Source organism: Nyctereutes procyonoides, unplaced genomic scaffold, assembly GCF_905146905.1.
Source record: "Nyctereutes procyonoides isolate TBG_1078 unplaced genomic scaffold, NYPRO_anot_genome, whole genome shotgun sequence".
Taxonomy (NCBI): domain Eukaryota; kingdom Metazoa; phylum Chordata; class Mammalia; order Carnivora; family Canidae; genus Nyctereutes; species Nyctereutes procyonoides.
Genome location: NW_026575052.1, coordinates 33828010 through 33847615, shown reverse-complemented (window position 1 = coordinate 33847615; position 19606 = coordinate 33828010). Strand labels below are relative to the sequence as shown.

The following is a 19606-nucleotide window of genomic DNA, read 5'->3' as shown; positions in this document are numbered from 1 at the left end:
GAGCTCTTAATTTTATGCATATGAATTTACCTAACATTCATTGAGGCTAATGAAAGAGGTTGTGAGTATCAAATGTACTAGGTTATTCAGTGTACTCAGATTGGCACAGTACCTGATACAGAATAGATGCTTATTGTTTTATCTGTCCTGGAGTTCTTTTTAAACCATCCTCACACTGCAGCCATTATTTCATATAACATAGACTCTCAGGCCTTCTTAGAAATGAGAGGGAACTTGAAGGAAATCTATCCCTTCCTTTCATCCCTTCCCACTAGTGCCCTGTATTATCTTTACCAAATATTTATCTAGTTTTTGCCTTTATGGCCTTGACTAAACTTACATCTGGGCGGCTCTTGAATAATTTAGGTTTCATAAAAATAATGGTGGTAATATTTGTCTGAGTACTTACTAGTTGCTTACTGTGCTAAGTATTTTACATGTTGCTATCTGTCACAAGGAGGTGGAAGAAGAGGAATAATATCTAGGAAAGAGCTTACCTGCTATCTTAACAGTATTTTAAAAATTAAGACTCCACCTAAATCCTTAAAGTTGAAGATATAAAGCCTTATGTGCTATTATTATCAACTGTAAAGACAATCCAGACTGCTTGAACTGTGCTCCTAAGATATTTAGAACAGATTAAAAAAATCTTTAATTCATATAATCTCCTGTGACTGTGTGTGTGTCTCTGTATACTGTTTCTATGATTTGGGTAGAATGGCATTAAAAACAGCTTTTAGGGTTGTAAAGATATAGAGTTATTATCTTTTTAAATTTTTTTTTTAGGTATGCTCTTTGCCCAACTTGGAGCTTAAATTCACAATCCTGAGATCAAGAGTCACATGCTCTCCCCACTGAACAACTGGGTGCCCCAAGTTATCTTTTTATCATTACTTTAAAAAAATTAATACTTTTTAAAATGTACCTGCCTATATAATAGAATATGAATATTGTCTGTTTCTGTGTATAAAAAACAAAATTCTTCTCATATATTGATAGTTGCTTTTTTCATGTGCAGTTCTTTGAAATGGTTTAAAAATAGCAAAAGAGAGTTGACCTTGTGAAACTGAAGTCGTGAATGAGGGGGCATCTGGCGGGCCCAATCATTAGAACATGTGAGTCTTGATCGCTACGTTGTGAGTTCAAGCCCCACACAGGGTGTAAAGCCTACTGAAAAAAAAATTGTGAATGAGTGAGTGGAAGAGCCATATACACTAAAACTAATTGATGGCCTTAGAAAAACATTGTATAATATCATCTTGTCAGTAGTTAAAACTAAAATTTTGGGTAACCTTAACATAGATTATATGTATTAAACTTAAAGATATCACATGTTTTAAATTACTTAATCTTTGTGTGTATTAGGACTGAATTTTCAGAAGTGTCATTGGTTATCTTCTAATCCATATAATTCTTTATATATTGAACCAGAACAATGTAAATGCCATTTGTCATCATTGCAAAGTATTAAAGAGAAATCCTTAGTGACTTTATCAACGGCTTACTTTTTTTTTGTTTTGTTTCAGATGATACAAAGGATACAGATTCTTTATCAGATGAAGTCACACACAATAGCAATCAGAATAACAGTAACTGTTCTTCCCCATCTCGGATGTCTGATTCAGTTTCTCTTAACACTGATAGTAGTCAAGATACCTCACTCTGCTCTCCAGTGAAACAAACTCATATTGCTATCAATGCCAAAATCAGGTTTGTGAACGTCTTAACAGAATGATTTATTTGTACAATAGAGATAATAAAGCAAGTAAATATATATGACTAAAAGGATTTCACAAATTACTATTATAGAAATAGTTCGGTAGTAGTAGATGACTTCTTCCTCATTACTACTATGTAGCTTTGCTACATTTCCATTTGTATTAGTTTTTTAAATAGAGAAGAAGAGGACCATGCAACTTTTCATTTTGAGGTCATGGGTTCAAACCACACATTGTAGAGATTACTAAAAAAATAAACTTAAAAATAAATAGAGAAGAAAGGATTTAAAATATTATCTTCATTAAAAAGTTGGACAGTTTTACTGCATTTTTAGGTATTACAACACAAACAGCTTGTTTGGAGTAATTCAAGTTGAAATAGGTACTTTTTAGATAACTCATTTTTGAGAGGTGCCATTAAAGGGCATTCAGTACTTTTAACTACTTCTGTAACTTTGAGTTAGACTTAAATTTGTAGACTTAAATTCAGACTCTGAAACTAGTCTTAATTTCTATAGGCTAACGTTAGCTGAAGTTTAAAACAACTATTATTTGGACTTTCAAGGTATTTGGCTATCAAAATAAAATATGTTGTTTTGCCTTCATGTTAATGTATCAGCTAGGTGCTTATTAGAATGATTTGGGTTACTACTGAATATTAATATTGTTGACTATGTTTTAGAGTAAATTGATTCTTAAATTTCAGGCATAGTTAAGTCAAATTTTGTTTGAATTGATCTGTATGGTAAAAGGAAGGTGAATTTTATGTCTCAAAATGAATTTAGCTATCACATACTTTAATTATGATTATTTATATCTGTTCTCTGAATTTGAGGCTAAGACCTAGTATGGTAAAAAGAATTTATAATCTCTTAGATGGTAAGATAATGATTAATTTCTTGAGTATTTTGTTGAGTTTTGTATTTTATAAATCATGTTTTTTGTGTAATGAAATAAAGGCTAAGAAAGGGATATATCCACACCTTTGTCTTATTTCTAGTAATGAGTATGAGTATAGTATACTAGTATACTCTAGTAATGAGTATAGTCTGTTACCTAATGGGAAGATCAAAGCTAAGGAATATTTGTTAAGCATGAATATTTATATGGCAAAACACAAATATGTTTTCGTATTTGTGTGAAATATAAGTAGGTTTATTTATTTCCACCAAGTAGAAATAAAATGTTTTCTGTAACTTTGGAATAGTACATTTATAAACATCTGCCAAATGCAATGAAGTAACTTAGAAGAGTGATTAGATTTAGTTTTGCTTTTTATCTTCAGATTTTTTCAGGGCTACATTGTTTATTTTGTAAATCACTGTACAATACTTGATATTTTTTGGTTCTGTCTCTTTTTTTTTCATAGCTGACTTTCTTGACATTTTTTGTAGACCTTTGAGTACTTGTTTAATTCTTATTAGCTTTTTACAATTCCTTTGTTTATATATTTGAAACTAATACTACTTAGTTAATATGACTAACTTTGGTTATTAATGTTAGGTTTTCGAATTATTTGTAAAAATGGTCTGTGCTCTTGCTCAGCTGTTCAAGTTACTGGCTTTTCATGTATCTTCCCATCTTTCAAACGTTTCATGTTTTTCTAGCACATTCCTGGAAAGGTGCATAAGTCTTTTTTTCTTCACTGTTTAGCTCTATTAAACTATATTCTGACAAAGTGGTGATCCTGTTGAAAATTAACCTTGAGGGATCCCTGGGTGGCGCAGCGGTTTGGCGCCTGCCTTTGGCTCAGGGCGCGATCCTGGAGACGCGGGATCGAATCCCACGTCGGGTTGCCGGTGCATGGAGCCTGCTTCTCCCTCTGCCTATGTCTCTGCCTCTCTCTCTCTCTCTCTCTGTGACTATCAGAAATTAAATAAAATAAAAATTATTAAAAAAAAAAGAAAATTAACCTTGGAAAAAAAAAGAAAAAAATTAACCTTGATTATCTGTGAATTTAATTAATGTTTTACTTGTCTCCATTTAATGTAAATACGTTATTTGATTATTACAATATTTTAATATTACTACTTGTTAATAAATGACTTTAATCTTTGATTACTATCAGCTCTTTAACTTTGTGTACCGACACATTAACTAGTTATTAATATTTCTTACTACTAAGAAACTGAGCTTTATGATGTTTGTGATAAAATTATCTTTGTTTTAGGCAAGAAGATGAAAATTTTAACAGCCTCTTACAAAATGGAGATATTTTAAATCACTCAACAGAAGAAAAATTCCAGGTTCTTGATAAAAAAGATTTTAATTTACCAGAATATGATTTGAATATTGAAGAGCGATTAGTTCTTATTGAGAAAGGTGTTGACTCAACAGCCACATCTGATGAATCTCACAAATTAGACCGTATCAATATGAATCTTAATAAACTTGTAACTAATGATACATTTCAACCAGAGATAGTGGAAAGATCAAAGACACAGGATATAGTGCTTGGAACAGACTTTTTAAGCATTAATACTAAAGGAGAAGCTGAGCCCTTGGAAAATGGAAATAAGTATCCTAATCTGGAATGTGTAAATAAGGTAAATGGACATTCCGAGGAAACTCCACAGTCTCCTAAGAGGACTGAACCACATGACACTGATTCTTCTGTTGATATGGGTATTTCCAAAAGTACTGAAGATCTCTCTCCTCAGAGAAGTGGGCCAATTGGATCTGTTGTGAAATCTCATAGTATAACTAATATGGAGACTGGAGGGTTAAAAATCTATGACATTCTTAGTGATAATGGACCACAGCAGCCAAGTGCACCAATTAAAGTAACACCTACTGTTGATGGAAAAAATATTGTCAGGAGCAAGTCTGCTACACTTTTGTATGATCAACCATTGCAAGTATTTACTGGCTCTTCTTCATCTTCTGATTTAATATCAGGTACAAAGGCAATTTTCAAATTTGATTCAAATCATAATCCTGAAGAGCCAAGTATGGTAAGAGGCCCCACAATAAGTGGCCCACAATCTGCGCCTCAAATATATGGTCCTCCACAATATAATATCCAATACAGTAGTAGTGCTGCAGTCAAGGACACTTTGTGGCACACCAAACAAAATCCCCAAATGGATCATGTTGGTTTTCCTCCACAGCGTCTTCCTAGATCAGAGAGCACAGAAAGTCACAGTTATGCTAAACATTCTGCCAATATGAATTTCTCTAACCATAACAATGTTCGAGCTAATACTGGATATCATTTACATCAGAGACTTGGCCCAGGAAGACATGGGGAAATGTGGGCCATTTCACCAAGTGACCGACTCATTCCTGGAGCAACTCGAACTACCATTCAGCGACAAAGTAGTGTATCTTCTACAGCTTCTGTAAATCTTGGTGAGTCAGGTCCCACGAGGCGGGGCCAAATTCCTGAAGGAGATTATTTGTCGTACAGAGAGTTACATTCAGTGGGAAGAACTCCAATGATGTCAGGATCACAGAGACCTCTTTCTGCACGAACATATAGCATGGATGGTCCAAATGCATCAAGACCTCAGAGTGCACGACCCTCCATTAGTGAAATACCAGAGAGAACTATGTCAGTTAGTGATTTTAATTATTCACGGACTAGTCCTTCAAAAAGACCAAATGCAAGGGTTGGTTCTGAGCATTCTTTATTAGATCCTCCAGGAAAAAGTAAAGTTCCTCATGATTGGCGAGAACAAGTACTACGACACATCGAGGCCAAAAAGTTAGAAAAGGTAATTAAATATGAGCTTTTTATTTTCCTCTCTATAAATTTATTTCTCTTAAAAATATTTGGTACTCTTTGTTTCTTAAGGTGAAACAAGATACTCTGAATTACTGAATATATACTTATATTTGAGGAGTTTTTCCTTGGTACTTAAAGCAGAGTTCAAGTTTAGACTTAGACTCAAAGTCTGAGATGGTACGATATGGTTCTTTTCTGTCTCTTACTCCCCAGAGTTTTCTAATGAGCTGAAATTCATTTCATATGCTTATATATGTGTCTCTTTTAGATTGTGCTGTACATACGTTAAATAATATACACACACACGTGTACCTCTGTTTAGCATTTTTCGACCTCCTGCTCTCCTCTATTAATAATTGTTGGTTATGTTAAGTATGTGTACAGAAATAGCAGTTTACTGTGTAATTAGCAGGATAACAAGAAACATACCATAAATATAACTATTTTATCTAAGATTTTTTTCCCAGTCAATGTTATAAGACTAACACTGTCACTGACACAGATGACTTCTGGCATGGCATTTACTCTTTTGACTTTTCTGAACTATGTTTCTGACCTATCTGAACTCAAGTGTCTGTGGCTCTAATGAAGTTTGAAAATCATGGGTAGAATAACTTAAGCTCATGTTCGGTTTATAACTTAATTTGTAAAACTCAGCTTTTGAAAAGGAGTTAAAAAAAATTTTTTTGGAGTTAAAAATTTTTTAAAAATTATCACACAGTTCTGTGGCTCAAGCGGATAAAGCACATTCTTTAAGATTTAAATTTATTCATGTCCCTTGGTGGAGTTTACCCAAGAATTTTCTTTGTTCGTTAAATATATGTTTTTAAAAGCAGCTAAATGTATACAACTTCAATTCTTTAAAAAGTTCCTTAGGTCCAGTTTTTCAAAAATAAATGCCTGCAATATGATTAGTACCTATATGAATTCATAGTGAACCTCTACCTAAAATTGTAAGCTCTTGTCAATGCTATCCTCTCACCTTTAAATAGCTGAGCATCTAATGGCCTTAGGCAACTTCATTGTCACCCATTTCATATCAGCTGTAACTATAGCTATTGTTGAGGCTCTTTCAACTTGTGTGCTTTTTCTGAGGAATTTGGAAATTTCTTAAGCAGTGGAGTACCATAGCTATTTTTATAAATAAACTTCTGGAATTGGTATGGCATAAGAGGAAGGAAGGGCTATACTTTTGTTTGTTTGTTTTGTTTTGTTTTAAGAAGGAAGAGGCTGTGGTTAAGTTGATTGAGTTATGAGGGTCTTTAGTGGTCCAGAAAATAAGTGAGAAAATAAATTGAGTCAAAGGCAAGAATTCAAGAGATAGTTTCAAAAACAGACTCTAGAAAGTCTGCTTTTGATTAGAATATTTCTCTAATAAGTCTCTGAGGAAAAGCACTACATAATAACTGGAGTGGTGCCTTGAATTAGCTGGTTGTTGAGAATGCTGGCATAGAGAATGAAGAGCAGATTTGGATGAAGACATGAGTTTGGTTACATTTATATTCTGTGTAGTTGACATCTCAGGTGGCTGTTCTTCCACTACTTTCCCGTCTGATGGAGATATGCCTAGACTTTAGTAAATAGAAAGCACATAGCTGCTACCCCACTCTTCAGTATACCTCTCTGCTTTTTAAATTTAGAAATCTGAAAAAAAATTTAAAAATTTAAAAAAAATTTAGAAATCTGCCATTCAGTTACTTGAAGAGTACCAGATGGTAGTTTCCCAGTTGTGCCCACGGGTAATATAGAAGTGAGGATTAGGCCAGTGAGACTAAAAAAAGCCTTGTGAGGACACAGAGCAACATGATTCAGACTACAAACCTGAAAGCATTGGTTAAAAATGGTGGAGGGTGATGGAAAATCTGTTTACACCTCTGCAATTCCTCTTCCTCCCCCAAATACAATTCTAATGGCCTGGTAGATATTTGAAAAATATCCCCAGGTGATTTCACAATGCCTGTCCTACCTCTAGAGGTAAGTCCTCAAATCAAAAATTGCTACTTTGCCCAGCTTAGTTGTTAATAAAAAAGTAGATAAATTATTGCAGCTTATGTGGTTTTTAGACCTTGTAGTAGTAACCTTTCCTTCCCTTTCCTACAACAAACTGTATCTGGAACCCAAACACATAAATAGATCTCACCTCATGCTGCTCCACACTTATTTAATTAAACTAATAATTCTGGTAAGAAGCACTCAGCCAGATTATGATGAACATAACATGAAAATTTCCACATTCAGTTGCTGTAATACAACTATTAGCGTGTAATGAAGAGCAGTGCCTGAGACCTGTTCCTTAACTGAGTTCTGCACAAATGTGTTGTTATGACAGGGTGCAGTTTTATGCAGAGGTCTATGCACAGGCCTGAATTAAAAACCGGACCTGTTCTGAGCCTCAGCCTTCTTAACAGAGACATATTTACAAAAACTTAATATATGTTCAAAGACCACAGAAAAAGCTTTGTTCTAGATTACACATTATCATTAAAATAAAGGTCCATTTTGGACCACTCAAGAACATGTTAAAACTATATTTAGCACATGGGTATGTGGTGTTTGTGTGTGTGTGTGTGTGTGTGTGTGTGTGTATGTGTGACTGTATAATTTCTTTATTTTTACATTATAATCAAATGTTTATGGAACCTCTGAGTTGCCTCTGCCAAATCCTTATTATTCATGAAACGGTCTGGGAAACTTATAGGCATACCCCGTTAAGTTTAGCTTTTTCTTTAGTCTTACTTTGGAATTCACAAAATAACTAAAAATTTACATTGTAATTTTATAGATCCGTTTCATTCTGGAATGGCACATTAATGTTTGTTGGTATTAGAGATCAGTTTCATAATCTGGAGAAGGTGTGTGTGTGTGTGTGTGTGTGTGTGTGTGTGTGTGTGTGTGTATTCATTCCCTAAAAGAAATACAGAAATTTCTATATTTCTTGATAATAAGTCATACTCAAAATATGGTTGCTCTCAATTTGACCTTAAGACCCTCAATATTCAGGGACATGACTAAAAGGATCCACATGAAAGAACAGCCTTTAACAGCTGTGGGAATTAATGAGCAGGAACAATGAAAATCAGGCATTGTGTTTATTGAGGTACATTTTTCAGGCAGCTCTGCATTAGGGATTCATCAGTGTAAAGATTCTATCAGTGGTTCTTCAAGTTGAATCAGCAAATGCCACTACTAACTCCTAAAATAAATCCTAAGTATCTGTTTATTTGAATGGGAAATAGTTTTCTAACTTTTTTTTTTTACAAGTACATTTTCTAACTTTTTTTTTTCCTGGTAATTGGAGAGCAATGGGAGCCTTTTAAGTGTTCTATCCTAAAACTTTGAGTATATGTTCAACTTTTTTCTAATGTAAGACATGCTTCTAAATGTAGAAGGTATTTTTTTTAAGAAATTACAATACCCAAGAGCCAGGTGTGTCTTGCAGGTAGATTTATTCTGTGGTATATATGTATGTTTAAACTCTCCGTTTATTTAATAATAACATAGAATTGATTTCTATAAAATAAAGAACTCTAGAAGTCCATTTTGACTTAGAAATAACTGGTTGTTGGTAAAACTTATCTTTATAGAGAAATTAGCTTGTATTCCATATATAACTACATATGTACACATATGTAGGTGTATGGCATCAGTTCCTCTCTTCTGACAAACTTCTAATAAGATGTGTTAGGAGTAAAGGAAATGGTAGCATTATAAAAGCCACTGTATGTTTTTTACTTTCTTCTTTAGTGTTTAAACATGAATGGTTGGATTTAAATGTACTTTATGTGTATATGTGTTTGTTGTCATGTAAATATATGGTAAATAGTGCCATTTTCTTGTAGTGGCACTGAAAATCCGATGCATGATATTCCTGCGTGGTATCGGGATTACTTATAAATACGTCTTTGTACATAACATGTCTTGTGAATTTTGCATGCTACACTAATCTCTGTTAAATCTATCCCCTTTTATTCAGAGCATGCTGTCAAGGTCCTTTAATTCCAATTTTACTGCTGTAAGCAACTTTCACTATGGCAGCTCTAGGGATCTGCATGGCAGCCAAGGCAGCCTTGCCTTGAGTGTTGCAGACGGAAGAGGTTCTGGTGGGCACATTTTTCGAGTGAGTACCTGTAGTAGACCAGTACTTTTAGTACCCAGAAGAAAAAAAAAAACCCACATTTTTAATATTTTCACGTTTCTAGAAAATAAATTTTTACTGTGGGTTAGATATCTTAATTACCTTTCAGTTCTTCCGTGGCTTAGTTCTAAAACTCTGCAAAGCTGATTTAGTATTTATCTCTTAAATTTCTTTGGTTTGCAAACTAAGGCTGTAGTGTGCTCTTGTTTATGTAAATAGGAATGAGCAATTGGAATAACTGAGCTGTTTTTTAAAAAATCATTCGGCTTTGTAGTGTTTTCTCTTAATAAAATTAGCTCTCCACAACTCAAGGTATTAAGGCTATGCCATATATGGTACACAAAGGTGTTGTAGGGAAGAATAATTTTTAGTTTAGTGATAGAAAATTGGCAGATGAGAAGCACTACCTGGAAATAAATTTAAGCACAATTCACTGAATATGATTAAATGTAAGGCTAGAGAAATTGTAATAAGTACCAACGAAGAGGCAAAACCCCAATCCTGTTGTACTTATTATATATGTTTCAGCATAGTCATTAACGGTGAAGAAGGAAGGTTTATTCTGCTCATGAAAATTAAGGGTCGAGGATAAAAATGGCAGAGAAGGAGAAAGACCACTTTGGCTCTATTTTAATTTTCTCTTCATAACTACTTGAGGTAGTAGTGTGGCCCATAAATAAATATTTCTTTTTCCTCCTTTTCTTCCATTCTGAAAAAGCTTTTTCTCCTCTTACAACCTTATTTTGTCTCCTCCCCATAGTTTTACTTTCTATATTAACTGGTTACTTCTGGGTCCTTTGCTTTTTCCTGAGGATCCTTAGCTCCACCCCTTTTTTAATACACTGTTGGCTTTGCATTATGTTCTAGGACAGGAGCCGTCTCCTGGATTCACTTTGCTGTGGCTGGACCTCACCTTTCTTGCTCTGCCCTCTGTCACCTGCCACAACTTTGTTTCTATGTTAGAGTGATAGCAATTGTTCTGTAATTTATCACTTTGAAATTGGTAGAAAAGGGTGATAGCTATTAAACTCTGCGTTTCTGGCACTCATTCTAGCTAAAGCCACAGAGTGAAGACCAGGGGCTTTTATAATAATTCAGGGATAATCTCTGTTGTCATCTGGAATGATTGTTCTTTCCAAATTCTTGTACAGTAATATTTTTTGCTTATAATTCTTAAACAAGGCCTTTGAGTTTGTTGCATTTTGCTTTTTCATTCATAACACACTTGTTCTTTTAAAGACTCAATAAAGTTATATATTCAGACTAGAATTTAAACTTTAAGTTATGACCCAAGTTGATTACTGTGCATTCTGAAAGCACATCTCAAAAATGGGGAAGGAAGGCAAAATATTCATTGCATAAATACACAAAATTGGATGAAACCAAATCTAAAAATGCTAATCCATGCTTTGAACCAGCAACTAACTGCACATGATAGTTCTATTGCAGATAAAGCTTCTAAGATTAAATCACAACCCCTCAGGCTTATATGTGTTCTTTGGCATATCATAATGAAGTAGATTTCAGATTATTTTTCTATATGATGATATAGTTATAGTATGCATATCTTCTTTTTTAAAGATTTTATTCATGAGAAACAGAGATTGAGAGAGAGGGGCAGACATAGGCAGAAGGAGAAGCAGGCTCCATGCAGGGAGGCTGATGTGGGACTCGACCTGGGAACCCCAAGATCATGCCCTGAGCCGAAGGCAGATGCTTAACCACTGAGCCACCCAGGCATCCCTGTAGTATGCTTATCTTTGTAGCTAGTCACATACTGTTTTGAAAGTAACAATAGTGCTATTTATTATAGTCTCTTTAGTTTTCAAAAATAGAGCTAGGTGTGTTTAGAAGCAAATTAAAATGAAAACTATGAACATCTTGCTTCCTAGCATATTATAAAAAATATTCAGACTGTGAGATATTGACTCTGTTTTTTCTCTAAAGCTTTCAATGAGGTAAACTAAGGATATTATTATTTGACATATAAAAATAAGAATTCTAATTAATTTTAAAAACGTTTCATCAAACCATTGGTTATAAAAATACTGAGCTGTCCAATGCTAGTATGATAGAATTAAGTGAAAGCGAATTTTTTAAGACTGTATATTTATTCGTATTTTCATCATTAATAGAAAAATCCCAGGTGGCGCTATGCTGTTAAGAGAATAGCAGTTATTTATTTATTTATTTATTTATTTACAAAAAAAAAAAAAAACTTTTTGTATATTAGTATATTTTAGTTGCTCTTAAAATTTGGGACTTTTAACTTTGATTAATAACTAAGTTCATAGTTGCTAAAGGCTGAGTATTACTGTAAATTAAAAAAGCATTATGAGGGACGCCTGGGTGGCTCAGCAGTTGGGTGTCTTCCTTTGGCTCAGGGCGTGATCCTGCAGACCTGGGATTGAGTCCCGCATCGGGCTCCCTGCATGGAGCCTGCTTCTCCCTCTGCCTGTGTCTCCGCCTCTCTCTCTCTCTGTGTCTCTCATGAATAAATAAGTGAACTCTTAAAAGAAAAAAAAGCATTATGAATAGCTTAACAGTGTATATTAAAGGTACTAATATTTCTTCCCATTCTATTAAGATATAATTGACATATCACATGGTGTTAGTCCAAAGTGTACATTGTAATATTTTGATATATATCAAATGTGAAATGATTACCACAAGCTTAGTTAATGTCCATCATAAAGGTACTAATATTGATGGCAGTTATGATCATAATGTATGATTTGGTTCTTCATCTTTCCACAACCTAGTAATATTTTTTCCTAATCTCCTTTCAAGTGTCATCATCATTTTGGTTTCACATCTGAAAGAGCATTATTTGTTTACTTTTTATTTTCCCCTCATTTGAAGCATCCCCAGACATCCTGTCCAGGAGATCCTTGTCAAGATGATATATTCATTTCAGGACAGCCGAACTACTCGTCAGCTACACTTAGTCACAAAGATGTTTCTCCAGACAGCTTGATGAAAGTAGGTGTTCAGGAAATAAATGAAGATATCTCTTTGAATTTACTATGTTTTACAGCTTTTGAACTGGAAATAACATAGATGCTTTAACATTGAAAATAATTTTTTGAGAACTTTTTCCTCTTTAATCATTGAAGATTTTTTAAAAGCTAATTGGGAAATACGAAATAGATTTTTACTCTATTATTTCTTAGTTTAGTCCGTGATTTTTTACAGTGGAGAATGATTTTATTGGGGGCTTTTTTTTTCCTCCTCTACTATCACCTACTTAATTTATTGTTTGAATCAGAGGGTTTTCAGCATTCCTAAAGTGAACCAGTCTTAAATTCTTCATTTGAGAATGTTTCATTATTATTAAAGGCATTTAAAAATACTTTAAATGTAATTAAAGACTTGTATGTGGTAGACTAGATGATGATTGTATTCTTGCTACTTTTGTAACCAAAGCATCACTTACCTAGTTTACTTTTTGGTCACCAATACCAGATAGATCTTTAATAATATCTCTCAATTGTTCTTTCTCCTAACCAATTCCATATTCCTAGTATAACCAGATACAATTTTGAAGCATACTTACGTATTATATTAAAAACTTTTACATTGTTCGAGAGTAGGAACCCAGCCATTTAACATAAATTCATACATAACGATTTGTTTTACGCTTTTTTCCTGTTTTTCTTTTAATTGAACTGTGTTACTCAGTTTCTTTTTCTTTTTAATATCCATTTTATAGTTTAGGTTATTGGGTTTGTTTCATACTTTTATTCTCCTGAGCCATCTGCTAATGATAGCTTAATATAGTCCATGGGTGTGTTTAAAATTGATGTAAACAGCTAAGAATCTAGATATCAGGCAGTCTTAGCATACATGGGTCAGAGGTAATTATTGTTTGGAAAATTTTCCCCAGAGAAAGATATTGAATCTGCACATAGGAATAAATGCTACAAGCTTGGAGAAAGCAAGTGCAATCCTCAGAGTTGTGCATAAGTAATAAAGTGACAGCACAACGACAATTGAAAGAAAGAAAGAAAGAAAGACAGACATGGATAATAGAGTACCTTGCTTTTTCTGCAACCAATATAAGATTTGTCACAGTGATAACACCATTGTGCCCTGTTAGAAAATACCCATTTCAGCTTCCAAAGTTCAGAATTAACCAAGTATAACACAGTAGAAAAGGTAACTTTTTTAAAAGTAAAAGTCTTCAGTAAAGCCACACTTCTTTGTTTCCTTCCACAAGGTTCATGTGACAAGAATATGTAGTTCTGAAACAATTACCATAATCTTCTCCCAAACTTTTCTACTTTGTGATAATTTTAGGAGATCGGGGCTCAATATTTTTCTCAGAGTTTTTCCATAATTCGCTAGTAGATGAGATCACCTTTTTATTAATAATCAGGGAAGTTTTAAATGATTGAATAGCTTAAAAGTATTTCCCCTTCTATACAGCAATCCCTTTATATGCAAATACTGATAATACAAATATAAACTTATTTTTCAGATAGTTTCCTTATACTAATATATCAAATTATTAGCTACATTTCCACAGAGGTGACTTTAAATCTAAAATTCAGATTCATTCTATGCAATGTGAAGCATTAAAAAGAGAATTCTTTTAACAACAAAATAATTTCAGATTTTTTGTGTAGCTTGCGAAAAGTAAAATAGAATGTCAAGGTTTAATTTTTATGTTTCTATTTTATGAAACTAACATTTAGAGAGTTTAAAAGTTGCTAACTTAAAAAAAAAAGTTGCTAACTTGTACACACACACACACAAGGAATAAATTAGTTTTCCACCGTATAGCTGCATTGACTTGTTAATTCTGAAAAGAAATAAAAGTAGAATAATCACTCAGGTTAGGAAATAATTCTACCACAGGAATTGCTATTTTTGTTCAGAAGAAAACATGAACAAATGCATCTTCTGTGTGTGTGAGATGGAAAAATTTACCTGAATTTAATGGGCTTTAATTGTAAAATTGGACATAATCACCATTTTAACATTTGGTTGCTGTAAGAAAGCATGCATATTGAACATGTCCATGCATATTGAACAGGAAAACAAGTAATTTTAAATGTAGGTATGATTTCTTTAAAGACAGAATCTTATCTGCAAGCACTCAGGCAAGTTTCGAATTAATAGATTTTTTCTTTTAAAACTGTAAAATTAGAAAAAATAGTTTAAGTGGCTTGATATTGTGTAATGTAGAATGTTAAAACTCGAGTACTTTTGTGATGCTCCAAGAAGAAAATCCAAATATTTGTGATAAGACGTTATTACTGGTCATTTTAAGACACTTCGTGTTTTTCTTAGATGCCTTTGAGTAATGGACAGATGGGCCAGCCTCTCAGGCCTCAGGCAAATTATAGTCAAATACATCACCCCCTTCCTCAGGCTTCTGTGGCAAGGCATCCCTCTAGAGAACAACTAATTGATTACTTGATGCTGAAGGTGGCCCACCAGGCTCCATATACACAGCCCCATTGTCCTCCTAGACAAGGCCATGAACTGGCAAGGCAAGAGGTAAGAATAATCAAGAATATTTGAAATATGAAACTAAGCTCTTAATGTACTTTGTAGGTTATTTAACTATTAGCAGTAAATCCATATAGAATTTTAACATAGTTTTTACCAATTTGTTTAAAGGTTTGGTTTCATGTTAATAGGGTGTCAAACTTTTAATGGTTTGTTTAATTTGACTCTGTGATCCCCTGTGTTCTGATTTATTGACATAGGATTTAGTGTTTGGGATGTGATTTTTTTTTCCCTAAGGTATTGTTTATCCAAAACCATCTGATGATACTCTAGTAATTAGACTTTCTTCAAGAATATGAATAGTAGACCATGAAACTTGACTGGCATATTATGGTTTACTATTGTTTGACACCGAGAGTTTGAAATTTGCAGTCTCCAAAGTACTTTAAGAATTAAATGTTATAAAGTACTTAAGTGACTAGTCATACGTTTATGTATTTTGATAGTTTTTTGATAAAATAATATTATTAGAAACTTAGGCAGAGAACATGTGCTTTGTTTTTTTTAGACTTTGGGGAAAGGGAATGTTTTATAACAAGTTTAGCTCTTGATGTTTTTTTTTTTTAATGGCCTGGTTATAAAAAATATTGTCAATTGATCATCAGTCCCAATGTCTTGCAAGGATATAAACAGGTTCAGGAAATGAGGAGTTGATACTCAACAACCACCCACGGATTTTTAAATATCTTATGAAACAATACACAGAGATACTATGTAATTTAGATATTTTACAAATGGAAACTGATAATAAGCAGAAAATAAAATCCGTAATATCTTTAAAAAAAGGATCACTATGAATTGGTTGCCTATCCTTGTAAAACAGCAGTAGATTAAGTTAGGAGCTATGCTTTATAATCCCAGCTGTGCCTTTAACTCACTAACTCATTAACATAATATTCCATGTCGTAGTTTCCCTTCATCTGCCTGAATATTTATTTTAGATGAATCTTTACGTATTTTACCAATAGTTAAATACTGTGTTGTAGCATTTTCTGAGATATTAGTAATAGTTTATTTTCATCTTAACTCAGATTCGAGTGAGAGTTGAAAAGGATCCAGAACTTGGATTCAGCATATCGGGAGGTGTTGGGGGCCGAGGAAATCCATTCAGACCTGAAGATGATGTGAGTTTGTTTGTATGTTCTTGAGACACCCAGGAGATTTTATTCACTAACTTAATGCCCTTTATATGTAAGTAAAAATCCAATAGATACTTATATAAATATAGAATCACCTTTTGATTTCTATTGTTCAGCTTTTTTAGAAATGTGATCACTTCAAATTTAATTGTTTGAGGAAAACAAATTAAATTGCCAATTTTACACGTCCATCACATTGTGAAGTGATTTTTAAATTTAGTTATTACTTTTCTGCACATCCTAGAAGTAACTTTGTCACTTTAAGAGAAGTCACTATACTCAAGTCAGAATTACCAGCACCAAAGATAACAAGGGATTGTAACAATATTCAGAGAAGGCAGGAAGATAACTTGTACAACGATTCAAATATATGCCTACTGTCAAAGAAAAATCGTCTCTTCTATTGATGTATACTGTTTTCCATTAAGTGTTTCCCTTTTTTGTTGTTATTAAAGGGTATATTTGTAACAAGGGTACAGCCTGAGGGACCAGCATCCAAATTATTACAACCGGGTGATAAAATTATTCAGGTAACTAATATACATCTTTTTATTATTTTCTTAACTTTTCATTTTATAACATCTGCTTCCTCATCAAGGAATTATTAAATGCCATATTTTGAAAATAATCATTTTGTGAAGTTTATCATTAAAAATCTGTGGATGGGGGCAGCTCTGGTGGCACAGGGGTTTAGCGCTGCCTGCAGCCCGGGGTGTGATCCTGGGGACCCTGGATCGAGTCCCCTGTCAGGCTCCCTGCATGGAGCCTGCTTCTCCCTCTGCCTGTGCCTCTGCCCCCCCCCTTGTCTCTATGAATAAATAAATAAAATCTTTAAAAAAAAAATCTGTGGATGAAAATAGTGGCATTTCTTATAGGCCACTCAGATATTTTCATAGTTTAAGATATTTCTTCCTTGAACCTTGGAAAATCATATGGATCTTTTTAAATACATGTTTGATACATCTTAGCATTTTGTTTAAGTTCAGGAATATTCTTTAAAATAAGATGGTGAAAGAATCTTGTTTGTTATAGGAATTAAAGAATTCATATCAAGCACTTAGAACTGTGTGTTTGATATATAGTAAGACCTCAATAAGTATTAAGCCTAAATTATAAGAAATGTAGTGTTTATCTGATGGTCCAAAGTGATGGGAAGAGCAGGCCTTGCCCTCTGCTGTTCTTGCATCTTGGGGACTCATTTACATGTTAGCACATACACATAACCCGATGTCTGGCTCTGTGTCTTAGCCAGGTGCTTCCTGACATTGGGTTGCCTCATAAGAATCATCTGAAAATGTAGACAATGTACAGGCTCCCGGGTCCCACCTTCAAAGATTTTATTTTCATAGATGTGGATTAGGGCCCAGGAGTCTGTGTGATGCTGTAGATTGCCAAAATGATTCTTACTTTCAGCCAGGTTTGTGCACCGTCAGCAAAAATTTAGATGTATAAATGCAAATAGATTACTGTGGAATGTTTTTCCTAAAGACGTTTTTCTTCTTTCTTCTAGGCTAATGGCTACAGTTTTATCAATATTGAACATGGACAAGCAGTGTCCTTGCTAAAAACTTTCCAGAATGCAGTAGAACTCATCATTGTACGAGAGGTTTCCTCATAAGAATTGTGGACAAAGAAAGGGAAGGCAGCAAGATTTATTGGAAGATATTTGCAGGGGAAATTAATATTTTGACTATTTTTATATGTAAAGAAGAACTCAAAAAATTATGTTCAAATTTGTACATTAATGAAATAATGGAACTTGTGGTTAGAGGGAAAGAACCACTGTACAGTATATAGGGGAGACTGTTGAATTCATACCATGTAAAAGTTCTTGTTAGGTTTTTAAACATAGCAATCAAGGCTACAAAAACAAACATATGTTGTTTTTGTATAGATTGTAGGTTTATTTTTGGATTTCATACACATGACTGAACTCTGTGCAAGGCTCTAGTTAGCCTTGATTGTAGCCCAGAGACAGATGGCAGAGCTATCTGTCTCATAGCTTTTATGCCCTTATTTTTATTCAACTCGTATTAATGTTTTTCTGCTGAAACTACTTTTTTTTTTTAATGTGGGCAAGAGATTTGAAGTGTTGGTTTTTGATATGTGCATATTGAATTGAAGAGTGAGTAGGTGAAGGTGGTACTGGTGGGTTCACTTTCCAAGGCCAGATTAAAACAGTTAATTCCTATAAAAATCTGGAAGCAAAGACTGAAAAAATAGCTGTGTTAATGTGTTTTTATTAATAAAATAATGCAATAAAAATGTAATGTCTTTTTAAAGAAATAAAAAAAGACGATAATTGCATTTTATGAACTCTACAGGATCTGTTCTTGTCATAGCCATTGACAATACATTTGCTACTGGTGATTCAATTTTTAATTTTTTAGTCACAGGAAATTTTTAACTCTTCTGTAGATGCATGTCCATGCATTTTTTTCTGATATGGAAATCTCTTGATTTTTTGCAAATGGTGGTCCTTGCGATCTGTTTTATAATTAGTATTCCATTTTAATCTTAATTTATAATTTTTATTTTAAGCAGCAAATGAAACTAAAATGGCCAGTTTTAAGATTGTGTTGCTGTAACACAAAGTGTAAGCAGATTTAGGAAAGCCTCTTGATTTTGTTTGGTCTCACATTGCCTTGGTAAAGTAAAAGGAAACAGTACGCATGGAGCTAGGAAACCAAAGCAAGTTTGTGAAATTGGCACAGTGATAGAGAATTGCTGTGGAGTGTTGTAGAGCAAAGGGATGGGTCCTTGAGGCCTGCCAGTGTGTAAAGGTGTTCAAATAAAGGGCTGTTCCTACAGGTAACATTAAATGTGAACTCGACACTTCAGAGTCTTTAAAGGGTTTCTAAGTGTATCAGTGTAATAGAATAATGTTTTACCACCAGCTGCCTTTGTTCTTCGTTAGTGTAACAAATATTTCATAGATGTTTATTAATTTGTTTATCCAAACTATTAATTTTGTTTCTGTTCTGTCTGTGTAATTCAATAAAATTTGAGTAACATGCAAAGGTAAGAATTAATGCATGGTTATTTGGACCAGAAAAAAGTGCCACAGAAGACCAATAACTGTTTTTTAGTCGAGGCTAGTCTGGAGCCTTTCATTAGAGCAATATTCAGTTATTGCAATTCATTTTTAATTACTAAGAAATATAATTTTGGAATTTTTAATCTGTTATGCTTTGTTCTTCAACTTTATTTTAATTACGACTTTTATAGGACGAGCAAAAATGGCAATTTACATTATTTTTGCAAAAATGTTAGACTCGTTCCTTTCTTGCTAGTCAGAGTAAATAGGCAGTAATTTTGAAAAGATGTGAACTCAAATATTGCACTTCTTTCAAGATGTTATCATTTGGTT

The 19606-nt window shown here is 33.6% G+C and overlaps 1 protein-coding gene across 9 annotated transcripts in view; it reads left to right on the top strand.

Annotated features, from left to right (window-relative positions):
• The window catches only part of ERBIN (erbb2 interacting protein), a 114029-nt gene extending 94773 nt beyond the window's left edge, over positions 1 to 19256 (top strand). For 2 of the 9 annotated variants that reach the window (XM_055331237.1, XM_055331238.1), the window contains 8 exons: positions 1527 to 1710; positions 3889 to 5434; positions 9419 to 9562; positions 12443 to 12562; positions 14876 to 15085; positions 16129 to 16221; positions 16692 to 16766; positions 17747 to 19256. In XM_055331237.1, the coding sequence (XP_055187212.1) occupies positions 1527 to 1710; positions 3889 to 5434; positions 9419 to 9562; positions 12443 to 12562; positions 14876 to 15085; positions 16129 to 16221; positions 16692 to 16766; positions 17747 to 17854 (2480 nt within the window). In that variant the 3' untranslated portion in view covers positions 17855 to 19256. The remainder of the gene's footprint in view (positions 1 to 1526; positions 1711 to 3888; positions 5435 to 9418; positions 9563 to 12442; positions 12563 to 14875; positions 15086 to 16128; positions 16222 to 16691; positions 16767 to 17746) is intronic. The other 7 variants (XM_055331235.1, XM_055331240.1, XM_055331236.1 and 4 more) reach the window with 7 other exon arrangements.
• Positions 19257 to 19606: the final 350 nt, after the last annotated feature.